The sequence below is a fragment of the Manacus vitellinus genome, unplaced genomic scaffold, assembly GCF_001715985.3.
Source record: "Manacus vitellinus isolate BGI_N305 unplaced genomic scaffold, ASM171598v3 scaffold_27_pilon, whole genome shotgun sequence".
NCBI classification, from domain to species: domain Eukaryota; kingdom Metazoa; phylum Chordata; class Aves; order Passeriformes; family Pipridae; genus Manacus; species Manacus vitellinus.
In genome coordinates this window covers 929,993-946,825 of record NW_021940039.1, presented here as the reverse complement: position 1 = coordinate 946,825, position 16,833 = coordinate 929,993, and the positions used below count along the sequence as shown (strand labels likewise).

Genomic DNA, 16,833 nt, shown 5'->3' with positions numbered 1-16,833 from the left:
GATCGCGATGTGACACGTCTAATGCTTAGGCCCGGATTGGCGGCGTAGCTGAAATAATTCCCCGAACGACCCCCTCTTTATTAACTTCTGCGTTCCCCGCGCTCCCCTCCCGCTCGCTCCGGGCGAGGCTGGAGCTGTTGAGCCTGCCTGTGACAGGTACCTGCATCCAGCGTCTGCAAACCAATCCGGTGGGACGGAACGGTGCAGGATTTTACAGGGGCAGTCCGTGCAGTGCTGGATACCCAAATTGCAGGTTTGATGGAGTCATCGGGGGGTTGTTCTGATTTTAAACTTTTATTGCGGCAGGTCCCTCTCCACCAAATTCTTTTTTTGTACGGAGAAACGCTGTGGACAATAGGTGACGTGAGATGCCCTTGGGGACAGAAGCTGGATGGTTGTTATGTTGTGTCATCCCCCCAAATTTCTTGCCCTGTTAAAATGTCCATAACCAAAGGCTGTCGCAGGTAAAATGTTCAGGATCAAGACTGCATGTTTGCAGCTCTGGGTCCGATCTCCCACCACAGAACAGGACCTGTTATTGTCGAAGTCTGAATTGCTCTTTTTTCTTTTAATAACCAGGCTCCAAGCTTCCACACCTAAGCTCTGGGCTAGGCGTCTGGGCTAAGCAATTCTAGTCCTCCAACCTGCAAAATGGGTCCCTTAATGTAAAATATCTGTAGATTTTGCACAAGCTGTGCAAACACAACCTGTAATTCGTGGCATCTTGTCCAAGCTAATGCAAAGCAGCGCTGTGGGACCATATGATGACTAAAATGTGAGTGTGTCTCCCAGCATGTGTGTGCTTCCCACTGCTCCTGCGAGCAGCAGGGCTGCCGGGGGGGTAGCAGCCTTTGGAAGTCGGGGAAGATCATCCTGGTGTGGATGTTGCTGTGGGAGTTTGCAGTGCAGTCCCTGCCCAGCGTCTCTCACCTCACCTGAACCCGTGGCATGGTGGTTGTGCTGTCCCCAGCCCAGGCTGTCAAGGGAGCAATTCAGGAGCCTGACTGTCGGTCGTGTGTGTAGAGAAAAGATCCTTCGTTTTCAAAGTCAGTCTCTTTTAAGATGTTTGGATAAACTGGACCACAATTTATGTTGATTGAAAGAAACAGTCACTTCACTAGGAGCAGAGCGTAATTCTGAGCTGCCAAAGCACTACAGCCAGTGCACACAAACGTGATGGCCAGGTTCTTTACTGGAGGAAATAGAAAAACCATTCATGGAAGCTGTATGGAGAGAAGAAATATTTTATTGTGCTGCAAAGGAGATTGTGATCATTGTTTTATTTCGAAATAAAAGTATAGTGTGGCATCAAAATTCAATTGGCAATCCAGGTTCCTTACAAACGTGGGGGATTTTAACACAAAGATGTCTAGTTGGACTTAGCTCTGTGTGTAAGAATGATACTGTGTTCTGTGCTCATCATGCTCTGTTGAGAAATTTGATCTACAAGTGATAAAGATGCTGAAAGTGCTTTCCAGTGGGAGGAACACATTGCCTGTATTGTTATTAATTTCTGTGTCCCTGTTTTATTTCATGGAGGCAAGTAATAAAAATGGAGTGTAACCATTCAGAACATCGAGAAGCTTCTAACCCGAGTCAGTTCTGCATTGAAATCAGATGGTGGTGTCCACAGTGTTGCACTGGGAGCACAGATTTGGGGAGGTGGAAGCTGGGGTTGCAGCTCTCCCTCGCTGCTGCCAGTGCTGTTCCTGTCACATGCTGCGGCTGCACAGTCCCCTGCTCGCACTGCAGCTGCCTCTCTGCCGTGTGCCACTCACATCTCCCCTCTCCTTGCATCACTTTTATTCTGGTTTAGCTCTGTTGGCTTTAAATGGAGTTGTTGATGATCTGCTGCGGCACAGATGGATAATGGGAATTCATTGGATCATCTGGACATGTTACTTTGTTGGCTTATCTTTTATTCTGCGTGGTGTGCTTTGGGCAAGGAAGAGCTCTGGTGTGAAGGTCTGTTCTGAGGTGGTCTTACTGCCTAAAGAGCTGAAATGTAACTGATTTTAAACAAAAAACCTCCGATGCCCCCCTGCCAGCCTCCAGAGCACACTACAGCTCTTGGAGTCTGACCAGAAAAACCTGGGTGTTGATGGCTTTTTTCACAGAACTTTTTGCAGTCCTCATTTTTTCATAAAAGTGTTCTGTTGGAGCAATCCTTGTAGAAGGAATTTTCCTTGGTGTCCTTGCATAAGAACATTCTGCAGACTTGGCTTTTGTAGCTGACCTGCTCTCCTTTAGCACAAAAGCTCTGTTCTGGATATGTAGTTTTTAAACAGGCTGGAAACAGAGGTATGGAATGGGGTATGTGTTGCAGCAAGAGGAAACAGTTCAAAGGAGTGGACCAAATTGTATGTGGGAGCTGCATAGAGGGTCAAATTGAGGTCTGGTTCTGTAAAGTATGTAAGGAAGTTGCCAACACAAATATTACCTTGCAGTTTACATGTGCTGAGAGAACGCAGCACAGCCCTGCAGCAGGGATGGAACAGAGTAACCATCAATCTGGATCCCCGAGGATGTCAGTCAGGAAAGGAAGTGTGTGGTGCCAGAAAGCCTGGATGGAACTGCAGGTTTAGAGGACTCGTTGTTTGAAGTATTTTTAATTATTGCTATTAATATAATGGAACACAGACTGGAAACTGAATTTTTTAAATATAATTAAAGCAGAAGTCAGCAGAGGGATTTCTCTGCTGTGAGGCAGAGGCACGGTCCAGCAGCAGTTCCTGCTCAGGAGGCTGAATTCCCAGAGTGATGATACTCTCCATGCAATTCCCAACCTTGCTGGCAGCTCCTGCCATACACTGGTTTGGAGGGAGGAAGTGAACTGAAGGGATCAGAAGGCTTTCCCAAGCTTGTCCCGCGTTCTCCTTTGTCGGAGTACGATTCCAGTTGGAAGGCAGCCATTGGCACCTTGGCCAAGGATGGGAACAGGCTGCAGAGTGTGGCGAGAGCTGCCCTCCAGATCGGGCACTGGCCTCAGCTCCATCTGGGCCAGCCAGTAAATCATTGGCTCGCTGGAAAGGAGCCTCTCCGTCACGTTGCTGTACAATGCAGCTTGATGTTTGCTGTTCCATTTTCAATTAATGAATTAAATTCTTTGATAGTGAATCAAAGAGTTAAAACATCAGTTGTTGGAGGAAAGAGAAGAAAATCTTTCTTGCAACTGGGATGCTTTTCAGGAACTTGGCTGCTCGGGAGGCGAGAGGCATGTGCTTTTCCGCCCTGCTCTGGGTGATGGCTTAGTTCAAGGGGGCCCAGATTTGGCTCAGTCAACAGTTGTGTTGGCGTCTTGCCACCAAATGTGCATAAAATGGAGCTGACTGCAATTCCCTCCTCACTTCAACATGGAGGGGCAGCCGGAGAGACCCGAGGCCTGCGGTGCCGTGCCGTAGGTTGGCTTGGCTGTGAGGGCTACCCTGGGATGTGTGATCCCTGCAGCATAAGCTGTTGCACTGTGAGTGGATCCTTGCTTTTGAGTCCCAGGGTTGTATTTTGGTCTCTTGTCATAACTAATGCATTTCAGACCTGCTTGTGCCTGCGCTCCCAAAATCTCTCTCCCTTCTCACAGTGGCTTACGTGCTTTTGTGCTTTTCCAGCTGTACGAGGTTCATCTCTCATTTGCAGACTCTCCCTATGGTTCTGTGGCTTTTGTGCATTACCACAAAATCAAGATAAAACGAAACTGGCATTTTAGCTGCTTGGAGAACATTGTGTGTAAATAAACCACTAAATAGTTCAGCCTGTGAAATGTAAATACACACAGCTCACTGCCACAGCTGATGGTGTTTTTCTGTCTCCCTTCTACCCTCCCACCCTGCCAAGAGTGGGCCAGCCTGATGTTCTTTTTTCTCTTGCTCTTTCATACAATGCAAATGACTGCTAAGTACCATGTAGGTGGTATGCAGGCACCACGACAGATTCATGATTTGAATTTGGATAAAAGGAAATACTTGCATCCTCTTCCACATTGCTTCTGCACCATCTTTTGGAGATTCCTGGGCTCCGATGACCCAGAAATTCTGCCTTGGTCTGACTTTGAGCTTGAGCCCATTTTGAGTAGCAAACTGGTGAAGTCAGTAGAAGAGCAGAGGCCCAACTGTGATGACATTTTTAGCCTGTGCCCTTTGTTCATCCTATACACAAAAGGTCGTGAACTGCAGTGAAAAAGGGATCACAGAGGGCGCAGAATGGACAAAAGTGGAACAAATTACCAGTGGCAGAAACATAAAGAAGAGAAGCGAAAGTTTTGTGTTCTGAAGGTGATTGAAGAAGGCCACGTGCATCCCGTGGTGAGATCATGTCTCTTGTATTCAAAGTGAGTCTGCCCAGAGTGAATTCAGAGTCTGCTGGTGAGGTGTGGCTTCCATGATCTCAATGTAGGAGGCAGGAAGGGACTACACGGTTTCCATGGTGTGATGTTAATGAGCACCTCCATGTTTCTCTGGGATAAAAGATGCCAAAGCTGCAGTTCTGGTTACAGACAGGTGTGCTTTAAGCAATAAAGGGACTTTTAAAGACATGCGAAACAAATGAAAAGCCTGATTCTGCAGACAAAGCACTGAGACAGTGTTTGCAGATCTTCTCATCTTCGATGTGCTAAGGAAGGAAATACATCTTCATGTGAAAGTGGTGAACTTTCGGTTTGCAGTAATAAAATGTGTGTAACTTGTATATGCCCTTTTCCTTGTGCACTCCCTGTGTGCCCCAGAGCAGTGAGCAGAGCTGGGACACAAACACACTGCTTGTTCTCTGAGCTTGCCCTGGGCATTGCTGTCCCCTGGGACTGAGCCCTGCCAGAGCCCAGGTGTGGGCTCAGCCTGCTCCCAGATGCTTCCTGCAGCATCCAGCGAGCTGCTGGAAAAGGAGCTGGGTGCATCTGGGAGAGCTGCAGCCACTGCAGTGCAGACATGCCCCGAGGTGAACAGTGTTTGGAATGAGGAATGTCCATGTTCGGTTCCAAATTTTACTAAAAACCTTAAAATAATAAAGAAATCCTTTTCCCCTGCCATGTATTTTATGAAAAAATGGTTTGATGTATAACTGCTCATTGCCATTTCCTCTGGAGGCCTGACTCCAGCAGGCTGTGAGGTTGTTGGTGCGTGTCTGGGGGAATTGCTATTTATTTATCTCGGTGTTTCTTGGGTAGAACTGAGTGGTGTCTCAGGAACTTCAGGACAGTGGCTCTCAATGGAGAATTAGGTATTCTGACGAGAGGAGTGAATTTGGGCTCTAATGAATTTTGTGTTGTCTGAGGCTCTGTCAGGACTAGCACTCTGAGCAGATCACATGGAAACACACAGATGGTTTTCCCAAAACGTGCAGTATAGCTTTGAAAGAAAACATGAAACAAGTGTGCCAGTCTGTAGAAGAAAAGGAGAGGCAAATAGAGAGCCAAGGTATATATCCTGCTTGATGACAGTAAGATCAGCTGGTTTTTGGAAGAGATTTGAGAAGTGATGGTTCCAGGCTTTGGGTATCAGTGATGAAGAGCTTCATTTTATCTGTGTTGTTAATTTGCGGATAAGAAATAGATACCAGCTGGGTGTCTGGCTTTGTATCACGTCCCCTTTTGGCAGTGATGCTGTGGGAGATGTGTCAGGATGAAAAGTGGAAAAAGAGCTGGTCTCTGACTCGAGGTTTGACAGCTTTAAAATCCTGATAGACTGGAACGTGTTTTCCACCATTGGTTTCTGTGGAGAGCAGTTCTTAGTTTGGGGAGAATCCTGTATCAACAAGATATACAAAGTGTGTTTGGTTTTGGTTTTTAGTACCATTTGCATCTCTAAGTGAGGAGTGGGAAGCATTTGAAAACCAGTCAAGATCCCACAGCTGAGCAGAAGTAATGGCTTAAAGAGGCAGGTGAATTGTACAAGTGCTCTGTCAAGAGGTCAAGATGCCATGTCCAGCCAACTCTGCTGTGCAGCTCTGGAAAACTGCTCCTGGTTCTGTCTGTCTTCACTTTTATCTAGAGCTTGTACCCTGCTGACATCTGCCCGAGCACTGTGCCCTACAGTCACACCGAATCCTCAGTGCCCCGAGGTTTTATTTGCTTGTACATGTCAGGTGTGAAGTTATGACCCCCCTCTTCTACCAGGCAGCTCAGTGGTGGGTTACAGTGATCCTGGCTCTGTAATAAATCTAAGAGGATGTGCCTGTAATACACTTATTTAACTATCCATGCTGGACTTGCATTGTCAGCTTGATTTTCCTGAACCAGAGCGTTCCTTCGCTGCTCACAAAGCCTGCCTTGCTTTGCAGGCCTGAGTCCTGGGGTAGGGCCAGTGGGGAGTGCATACCATTGACTTCAGCACTTTTTCCCTTCCAGCTAAGCCTGGAAAACCTTAGCCAAAAGATGGCAGACCACAGGGAAGTGGAGAGTGTGTGATGTAAGTGACATCTGACTTTAAAAATATTGGCCAGCACCATGAAACCTCCGTCCTGTCCCATGCCCTCCTCCCGCTGCCCTTCGGCTCCAGCTGCCTTGGACAGTCGTGCCATCCTCTGGGATGTCTCTAAAGCTCTGCTACCTGGGGTGCTGTAATGGGGTGAATTTGTAAAATGTATTAATGTACTGCACTTAGCAAACCTAGAATCTTGTGTTCTGAGAGTGCGTTGGAAGAACCTGGCATGCCAAATGTGGGGCTTGGACAGCACAATTTTTCTGCCTTGTATGGCCTGAGGAGTTGTTAAAATCTTTGAGAGAATAATAAGTTCTGCTGGAATTCACCATTTTCTAACTTATTTTAAGTCTTTTAAACCAATATTTCAGTGTCTCCTTTTGCAGACTCCGGAGATAATTTTTTTTAACATGTGCTACTTAAGAAAAATTGTCATGCAAAACAGCTGAACAGTTTCTTTTGCATGAAAAATGCAAAAAGCTTCAAACACAGAACAAAAAATAAAGTAGGTGATATTCCTGGTATAGCTGGGCTGTCAGAACTGGGAGAACTGTCTCTTTTGCAGACAAGGAGCACAGATCCATGGGGATAACTTCAAGTGTCAAAGGGAAGGAGAGGTCCACGTGGTTGTACTCCTGGCTGCATTTTATTTATATTGTTCATTTGGAGCTGAGCAGTCCCTGAGGAAAGGGCAATGTCAGGAGCTATATTCCTCCCTTTGCTGTGCCCACTTGCTGTTCTAATAATAATTCTCCCTCCTGTCTGTACTGCTGCTGCATTACAACACAGTCCTTAGTGCAGGGAGCACCTCCTCCTCTCCCGAGCTGCTCCTGATAGTGGCTCTTCCTTTGTACACCACCAAATACCACCCCCTCCGGAGCATGATAAGCCAAAACCAGTGCACGAGATACCTAATTTTATTTTCTTTCTCTGTCAGCTGGAAAAGCCAGTTTTGCCTATTTTTCCTGCCTTCTGATACTTTTCAGATTTGCAGGCTATGGGTTTTCTAGTGTGTCTTCTGTTGATTGTATAAATGGCCTCTTCACAGTGGGTCTGGTGGACCTCCTCCACGTGCAAACTGCTTGGTTTAAAAAAACAGACAAAAACCACGTTGGTTTTACTTGCCTGTGTCAGGGCTAACACTCGTTCTGTTGGCCAGTGTTGGCAGTGGTTGGGGAGTATAACTTAAGGGTAACATAAAATAAAATCTGCTTTGCCATGAGATTAAAGGACAGACACGCAGACTGTATGAAACATGCTTTGCCATTTAAGCAAGCTCCTGAATTTTTGCAAATGTGTCTGAAGCTGCTCTGGAGTGCCTGGATCACCACGTGGAGTGCGCAGAACCCACGGCCTCGCCGCAGGATTTAGGTCACCCTTGCTGAGGAGCACACAGGTCCCGGGGTATTGTCCTCTTCCTGGAATTCCTGAATCACCTCCTGGCTACTTCTGACATCTGGTTTTTAGGTCTCGCTGTTCACTCCCATCTCATTCGTTGGTGCGTTGAGTACTCGGTGTTTGTTCCGTGCTGTGTGAATGTGGATGTTCGCAGGTTTTGGGCACAGGCTCGTGGTTTGCAGTGTTCATGTCCTGCTTGCCTGGCTCATGCCAAAGTTTGTGACATCTGGGTGGTATGTTTTGGACTCTGCCACCCGTATTGCAGTTACCTGACAATACAGAGATACTTCCTACCTTTTTCTGGAGCTCCTTGACAAGTGGTTTGTGCAGTGTCCCCCTGGTCTTGCCCTGGTGCTCTGGCTGTCACGTGGGTGTGTAAAAACAGATGGATGGGTGCTGCATCTTGTCCAAACTGGGAAATCAGGGGACTGCTTGGTTGGCAGGATGGCCCCCTAATTTGTCCCAAACGCTGGGGGGAAACTACCAATTTCTCCTCTCTTTGGTAGGCATGAAGTGTTTGTTCAGGGAAGTATTTCTGAAGCCTCTTTGATTATTGTGAAGGTTTTTTTGTGACAGTTGCTGAAATTGGGTACTTCCCAATGGGTGGAAGGAGTTAGCTTTGCCATTTCCTGGCTTCAGTTGGGATACTTGGGTAATTATTTGTGCAAATACTATCCAAACTGAGTTGCTGCACAAAGGGAAACTTGTTGCTTAAAAAAGCACCCACTAGAACCACTAGAGAAGCTGCTGAAAGTAAAAGCTCTTGCATGTGCCCAGTTAGAGGTGTGTTTATCTTGCACTAAAATCCTGAGCACAGAAGAGCTGAAGACCTGGCAGCCATTTCCAGAGGAGATGTTTTGTTGCTGCTGCTGTGAAATCTGTAGCTCATCTTTGGATGCTCAAAAGGGTAATTTGATATCTGTATGTTTGGAGTAAGATTTTAAACACCACTCTGCCTCTATAGGCTTTCCTATTCCCTTACTTACTCAGTACTAGGATTATCTACATTATATCTTAGTTTTTTGTTTCGGATGATATGATGTTTTGCTCATATGAACAGTATAAATATATCTGCAGATATAATTGTGGGCAGTGCAAGCCATGGAATTAAACAGTCTTGAAGAAGCAGAGAGGAAGGAGAGGGCATTTTTTAGCATTCTGTCTAAATGTTTGCTATGTTTTAGCAATAGGAACTAGTGAGCTACAGTTTTCAGCAGTTACAGAAGAAAATGAAATGATAAGAGAACTGAGGCTGGTCTCTCTAAATGTGGGTGCAGGATAAACACCTCTGCAGAAGGCAAATTTGGAGAGGATTTCTTTGTCCAAGTGTGAAACCCAAGTGCTGTTTGTGCTACAGTCCTTTCGTTGGCAGTTTTGTGTTTGTGAAAAAGGTCCTCAGAGTTATTTTATTTTATGACTCTTGTACCACTGTTATTTTTAATTTTGCTCTGTTAACTAGTGCATTGTGCAATAATTACTCCCCTGCTTTGATTCTCAGCCATTATTTTTAATGAGTCTTGAGAAGAGAAACCTGTGGGAGAACTGCATGCTCTGTGTTACATCCCCATGGAACTGAACGTGCATCTCATCTGGATGAGTTCACAGCAGCCCTTGATTTTTGAGTAACATGGATATTTTCTTCTTCATAGGATTGAGTTTGCTCTAAAAGAAATCATGTCATCAGGAGGAGCTGAAGATGATATTCCTCAAGCAGAGAGGAAAACAGTGACAGACTTTTGCTACTTATTGGATAAGTCTAAACAGCTCTTCAATGGCTTAAGGTTAGTGCACCTTTGACAGTATTCTTTCAGAAGAGCCTTGGAACACACACTTCAGTATGTGATGCTGAAGTCAGTTGTACAATGAACATTTTGAACTCAAACCCAGTAAGTCTGTTTGGGAGAGAACAATGCATCTATGTATGGGTAGTTTGGCACCATGCGTAAGAATGTCTGTAGGAGTAGAGGTTCCAGTTAATAGTAAACTAGGAGTTGGAAATTCCCTGAAATGGATAGAATTTGTACTGAAATGTTGTGTATGAAGTGCACAGTTAAGGACTAGGTGTGGCTGTGTACAATTAACAGCATGCAAGTCCAAACCACCACAGTCTCTGTGCCAAGAAAAAGGGATGAGGAGGATTGGCTTAGGTGGGAGGAAAGGAGAAGATGGAATATTTTTTTGAAAGAAATCTAGGACGTGATAGACAGAAACATTCAAACCATACCCTGCATGTGTCTGGTGAAAGAAATGCTTAAACTGAACTGTGGAGAAAGGTAAAAGCTACATTTATCTACAAAGGATTTCTCACAACAACTAGAAAGTCTGGCTGGTTTGTCTGCAGGCAAAAAAGAGTAAAGGGAGTTCAAGGAAAGTCGTTCAGGTTTGGACAGTGATGTAGACAATCCTGTTTTGTCAATATATGCTGAGTTAAACATTATGTATTCGGGGGCTGGTTTATTTCTAAGCTTTACTGTAGAGTCTCTCAAGCAACATGAGTTTGAGCTCATATCTGGTTGGCAGTGCAGCCTCTTACTGGTCTCTGAGTAATCCTGTATGTTTGGGCCCATATAGCTTGCTGTTAGTCAAACACAGATGGTTAGCAAAGATGTTTTTAATTCCTCCGCCCCCCGCTATTGATAATCCTTTCATGTGCTTTAGGAGTTGATTACCAAATCCAAAACAAACAGTTTGTGCTCCAAAATCTGGATGGTGAATGGGCAGTAGAGACAGGGAGTTCTTGGTGATTGCATTCGACACCCCGTGAAAGAGAGTCTAAAGCAAAAGGACTGAGATCTTGAGGCCAGGATTTCCAGGACCATATATGACATTACATTGGCTTTCTGATATTCCTTTGTACTCTTCAGGGACTCAGGCCAAAATTTCAAGCAAGCTCCATCACAGAATCACAGAATATTCTGAGTTGGAATGGACGCACAAGGATCATGGAGACCGTTGTCTGTCTCCAGGATAGAGCTTGCTTGAAATTTTGGCCTGAGTCCCTGAAGAGTACAAATGAATCCAGTTCATGTGTGGCTGTGTGTTGCTCAGTTCAGATCAGAGAGGTGGCAGAGTACCTCCAGCCTGTCTGTCTCTTCTCTGAGCATGGAAGGAGTTAGTGCTCGTATCAGATTTCCAGATGAGAGATGTAGTTTCTGTGTATATCTGTGGTACTTTGCCAAAAAGAAAGCTTCTTGTCCAGCTAGATGAAAAGAAAATGGAAAATACCTTTAGATGATATATGGCCAATAAAAATAGAGAGATGGCCTTCAGCAGGCAGTTGTGCTGTCTGAAAATAAGAACATTCTCGAATGGGAGCCTGCCTCTGTCCTTACTGTAACCTGGCACAGTTAATGTTCTTCTTGTACTGAACTTGATCACCATTTCACCTCTAAGACCTGTGATTGCCAAGGGCATAATGACTGGATAAAGCAACATTATGATTCTCAGGTATCTCATCTGTTAGTGCTTGTTCTCTGGGGAGTTCACCTGAAAATAACTTGGCAAGCATCCCAATTCTTAGTCTGGTTGCTTGCTTTTCCCTCCAGCATAATAAATGCATCTGATACATTTCTGCCACCTTCTGTTTTGAAGATGATGATGGCCTTTGCTGCTGTGTTTTATGCCATTCTCTTGTCCCTACCACATTTTGTGGAAAAGAAGTGACGGGGGAGGGAGAGGAGAGCAATGATTTCCTTCCCAAAACCTCCTCTGGGCACTTCAGCTACAGGGAGCTGAGCCTATGGCTGTGTTGGCAGCTGCTTAGCTGTTGCTGCTGCCAAAAATTGCAAGGGCTCAGCCTGCCACGTCTTTGTTTCAGTAGCATTTCCTTCCTCTCTTCCCAATACAGATGCCAAATACAGCATTTGAGGAAAACATATGATGGTCTGCCAAGGTTGCTGCTCGAAAGTGTACTTTGTGCTCGTGCTCCTGGTGATACCATCTCCGGTGGCCCTGCCTGCGGTAGTGCAGAGGGGACATTGTCTTTCTAGCATCTGTACCCTGGGCTACAAGTTAGAAAAAACTGCTAGTGAAGTATGTTCCAATGGCTCTCTTTTCTGCTTTCCCCACTCCCACTTGCTTTTTTCTTGGAAAAAGGCTGGAAAGAGGGAGGGTGCTAGGAAGCAGTTTTTCACGGTGTCCTGTCACTGGTATTATTTTCTTTTTAATGTTAAAAAGTGCTTAAGTGTGTTCAGTATCACAGAGGAGCTTGAAATTTTAAGAAATTAGAAGACTTTTCACAACCACATTTTAGTGAAGTGATCGTCCCCTGTACTGGGCACTGCTGAGGCACCTCGAGTCCTCTGTCCAGTTCTGGCCCCTCACTGCACTTCAAGAAGGACATTTAGGTGCTGGAGCATGTCCAGAGACGGGAACGGAGCTGGGGAGGGGTTTAGAGAGGAGCAGCTGAGGGAGCTGGGGGGGCTCAGCCTGGAGAAAAGGAGGCTCAGGGGGGACCTTCTGGCTCTGCAACCCCCTGACAGGAGGGGGAGCTGGGGGGGTCGGCTTGCTCCAGGGAAAGGACAGGAGGAAAGGGAACGGCCTCAAACTGTGGCAGGGGAGGTTCAAGTTGGACATCAGGAAGAATTTCTTCCTGGAAAGGGTGGTCAGGCCTTGGCAGGGGCTGCCCAGGGAGGTTTGGAGTCCCCATCCCTGCAGGTGTCCAAGGAAGGCCTGGCTGTGGCACTCAGTGCTCTGGGCTGGGGGACAGGGTGGGCGTCAGGCACAGGTCAGACTTGATGATCTCAGAGCTCTTTTCCAACCTTAATGATTGTGGGATTCAGGGTTACAGTGTGTATTTTGTAGCGCCAGGTATTTTGTAGATTTCTAGTAAGATGCAAGTATGGAACCTTAGTTTTGTTCCACACTGCTGCTGCTTTAGAAACAACAGGAGCCTCTTTAGCTCAGGTAGTGCTGCAGGTGTACCTGCTGCGGTCCTGGGAAGGGAGTGGCTTCTCCCACCAACTGCACTGGTGTGGCAGGTTATGGGGAGTGCCCTGGTGTGGTCGTGCCTTTGTGGGTTATTAGAGTCTGTGGGGAAGCTACACCACTGTTATCCTGCTGCTGCTCAGTTCTGGGAACAGGAGCTTGTAATTACTACAAGCCCATGAACATAAAAGGAAATTGTCTTTTTTATCACCTGTCAAAACTGTGAATGTATTTAAAGCTTTGAATATTAAACTTGCAGTTATTGTAACCTCCCTCTTTGAAGCATACTGCTGAGTCTCCAGGACTTTCTCAACTTCTTTACATCTCTGGAAGTTGTCCCTGTGTGACAACTTCCATGTGGTGCTGGCCAAGCACACCTCAGCACCTTTAATTGGGTTTCAGCCAGTATTATCTGGCTTCTGCCAGCAGCATGGCTGAAATGAACTACTGACAGAGAATTAATTATGAGCACATAAGTAGTGCTTGTCTTTGCTGAGACAAGGAGTACAGCAGGAATTCAATAAAATTCTGGACTGTCTGTGGAATTTATCCACCAGCCACTCTAGTGCAGCAAGGGAACCAGTTTTCCCAATGTGGGAAACCCATCCTTTTAGAGCATCTGAGTTTTAGTCTTCATGTCCTGTTTAGAATGCCTTAAAAGCCAACAAACTGGAAACGGTTTCCACTTGTTGGAGGCTATTGTACTGTCCTAAATCAAGACATTTCCACTCCCTCCTGTGCGTCTGGATTCCTTTGGCTGTCCCTTCCTGCCTCCTGCAGTGGTGTCCAGCCTGAGTGCGTGCCCCAGCACTGCCTGTTCTGAACCCGCAGCCTGGGCTGGGCACACTCCGCAGGAACCTGAGTCTGCTGTCTTTGTCTCTCCATAGTGTTCTGGTGTCCTTCTGTAGATCTGGAAGCAGTGAAATAAAGACCCATAATATAGGTCTTTAGTTCTGAAGTTGGGTGTATAATTGCTTCTGGGTCATGTATTCCCTGTCTCCATCGGTGAGAGGATCTGTGTTAATAACCCACTCTGCAGTCGAGCCAGGCTTTAGGGTTCTTTTGAGGTGTTTCTCCTCCGGTCCTGTTAAAAAACCTGCACTATATGTCCTCTTTTGCCTATGCATCTGTTTTCTCACAGCCAAATTTCCTGGTACATGGGAGCGATGTGTGATGTTGAGCACACAGAGCAGTAAATGGATGGCAGGAAGGGCAGCTCCTGTCTGCGAGAAGCTGTGGTGAAACCACGGTAATGTATTGTCATAAATGAAGTTTTATTACAGCCATGTCAGAATACTATCAAAAGAACAAGTGCTACTGTCTGTTTCCATGGAGATCTTTCCCGTTCCCCGGGGAGCCGAGGAATCCGTGGTATTGTGCAGCTATGCCAGCTGCAATTAGGCGAGCACGCTGCTTGAGGAATATCCGTGTGGACACCCAGCAGCGGCCGTGGACAGCAGTGGCCAAACACATGGACACTGTGCTAACAGGGGCTTCTTAAAATGACACTGATTTTCAGATACTCGGACCTAACACAGCACAGTGAGTTGGACTGGGCTTTACAAGAATGTTTAGGCTGGGAGGAAGGTATGGAATTGGGGTGACAGGTGAGGTATAGAGAGTGTATTAATTATCTGACTGATGAGGGATAGATGCATGAGCATGATCAGAACATAGGTACCTGCTTATTTCTTAATGGCTGCACATACCTACTTCTCGATGTCTGAGAGAAGGGCATTTTCTTGTTCCCATATGTTAGACCTTTGCTCAAATGTCCTGAGCAACTTGGCCTGGAAAGCTCAATTTACTACTGGTAGAGTTTTTTGAGTCAGCTTCCTAATTCAGTCATTCTATAAGTTAGTGCTGGGGAACTTTGATTTGTATAATTTTTTTTTAAATGATCCATTTTAGCGTTGTTCTGTATTTGTATTCACTTTTTATTTTTACTTTTTAACATTGAATCCTGTAGATGTGCTAATTAAATTAAAGCTACCTCTTGCTATATCAAAGCCTCCAGTGTATCTTGGGCATTTGTTTGACAGTGCCTTAACTTCTTTTGTTTAGCTAAAATGTTTACATCTATTACAAGACAAAGTGGTGCATCATTCCTTGCAGTAAATGCTGTAGATTTGCATGTGTTTGTATCAAGCTGTATCTGGATGATGCTGGTGCCCTGAAGCCATGTGTTTATATTCCTGTTCACCCTTGGCTACACCAGTGTATGTGCCAGGATGTTGAGCAGCCAATTGCAAGTTTGAGGGGATTTTTTTTTTTTTTTAAATTTGGTAAAATCTTGCACAATTTCCTTGGCATCTTCCTGCATCTTCCAGCACCAAGTCCTGGAATGTTTTTCCAGGCTGGTAACAGATTAATTTTACATGGAGTAGCTACACTAGGTCCCTTCAAGCTGTGTGGGAAGTACAGTTGGCTGACGAGCAAAGGAATATTAATTTCCTTTCCTACCTTGGGTGCTGTTAAAGCAATTACAATGAGCAGAAACATGCCAGAATGCTCTGAAATCGTGTATACTGCTCTGCTTCTCTGACTCCTTCAGAGGACATGGCAAGGTTTCCTAAAGGTGGTGGTTCCCTCAGTCTCCACCCTTCAGGCTTGGAAGTGGAATGTGCTGCTTTTCTGTGCCCATGTGCTGAAGGTGGTACATTAACCAGCACAGTGATTTGAGAGAGCATTCCCTGGAGAAATCAGTCTTGTATCAAATGAAAGATTATGCTGTCTTGGAAAAGCTATTCCACTTCTACTTGTAGAGTTGTGCACCTTCTTTGAATCAGCTTCAGTGTATATTTGTAGGCAAGATGTGCTCAGTGAGACTGAGGGGTTTGGTGTCCTCTGTTGCACTTGTTCCAAGATTCAAGTCACTCCCAGGTGACAACCCTCTGTGAGGATTGAGAGCACAAACCTTTAGAGCCAAAATCCTTAGGAATACATCATAGTTATGGAGTGGAAACACACCACAGCGTGGAAATCCAGTGGAGATATGAAAGCAGAATTGAACTGGGTTGGCTAATTCACAGCACTGGAGACTGGTATGAAAACACCAGAAAGTCTCATGTTGTGACATGTCACTAACCATGAGTTAGAGGGTGACAAATATTGTGGTGGTGATGTAATGTGACCTGGCGAGTGTTCACTGTGAACATCCCTGTGCTGGCCTGACCTGGTGACATTTGGACAGTGGATTTGTTGGTGATGTTATAAGCTCTGTTTCTGAAACACAGCAAACAGCCTCATCCTTTTAAAAAAGATTATTTCCTTAATGAGTTGCAAGAAATATTATGATGATGCACAAGTCTTAATGAACTAATTTCTATTAGATTATTCTGCTTGCTCTTGCGTGAGGGTTTTTTTTACTGTGGTATTTTAAGAGTCCAATTTAGCTTTCTGTACACATAACCATAAAATTACTTCTCTTTTAGCAAGACTGTAAGATGTTTTAGATCCCCTGTGGCATGTAGGAACATGGTCGTTTCCTATTTGGAATGATTCTCAGAACAACAGGTTCTGAGAAACTCCAGGAATCATGGTTCTTGTAGTTTTGGGTGCAGGCAGAATTCTAAAGTACTGCAAGTCAATCCTGAACAAAGCTGCTTTGACTTGGACAGAAACAGGCTGCTGTCACATTGGGCTGACTGGAATGTGCTCCCTTACTCTGCCTTTGTCACTGTCTCTTGCAGAGATTTACCTCAGTACGGGCAGAAGCAGTGGCAGTCCTATTTTGGGCGAACGTTTGATGTTTACACCAAACTCTGGAAGTTCCAACAGCAGCATCGGTAAGGGAATGTTGTAGGCAGATGAGCTGTGTGGGTTTCAGCACAGCTTTAATCTCTGGTGTGCCCAGGGCCCCAGCTAAGATTGAGATTTCACTGTGCTGTTCAAGCATGGAGGGAACAGCCGCTTCCTGCAGTGCTCACAGTCAATGAATTAAAATGTTGCAGAGTTTTCAGTGTGGCTTTTTTAACAAACCCTTTTGCTCTACCTGAATGTGTGGTGCTTTAATGTCTTACTGAGGAGATGATGGATTCTGCAGAGCAGAACCCATCTGGAATGGTGTGAAGCCTCTTGCTGCAGCGTGGGCTCTGATCCT

The 16,833-nt window shown here is 45.5% G+C and overlaps 1 protein-coding gene across 4 annotated transcripts in view; it reads left to right on the top strand.

The window, feature by feature from the left end:
* Positions 1-4,966: 4,966 nt before the first annotated feature.
* Positions 4,967-16,833, top strand: part of SCAI (suppressor of cancer cell invasion) — a 32,571-nt gene continuing 20,704 nt past the window's right edge. The window contains exons 1-3 of one of the 4 annotated variants that reach the window (XM_018074323.2): positions 4,967-7,874; positions 9,455-9,586; positions 16,424-16,519. In XM_018074323.2, coding sequence (XP_017929812.1) covers positions 9,480-9,586; positions 16,424-16,519 — 203 coding nt within the window. In that variant the 5' untranslated portion in view covers positions 4,967-7,874; positions 9,455-9,479. The remainder of the gene's footprint in view (positions 7,875-9,454; positions 9,587-16,423; positions 16,520-16,833) is intronic. The other 3 variants (XM_018074322.3, XM_008931731.3, XM_018074324.2) reach the window with 3 other exon arrangements.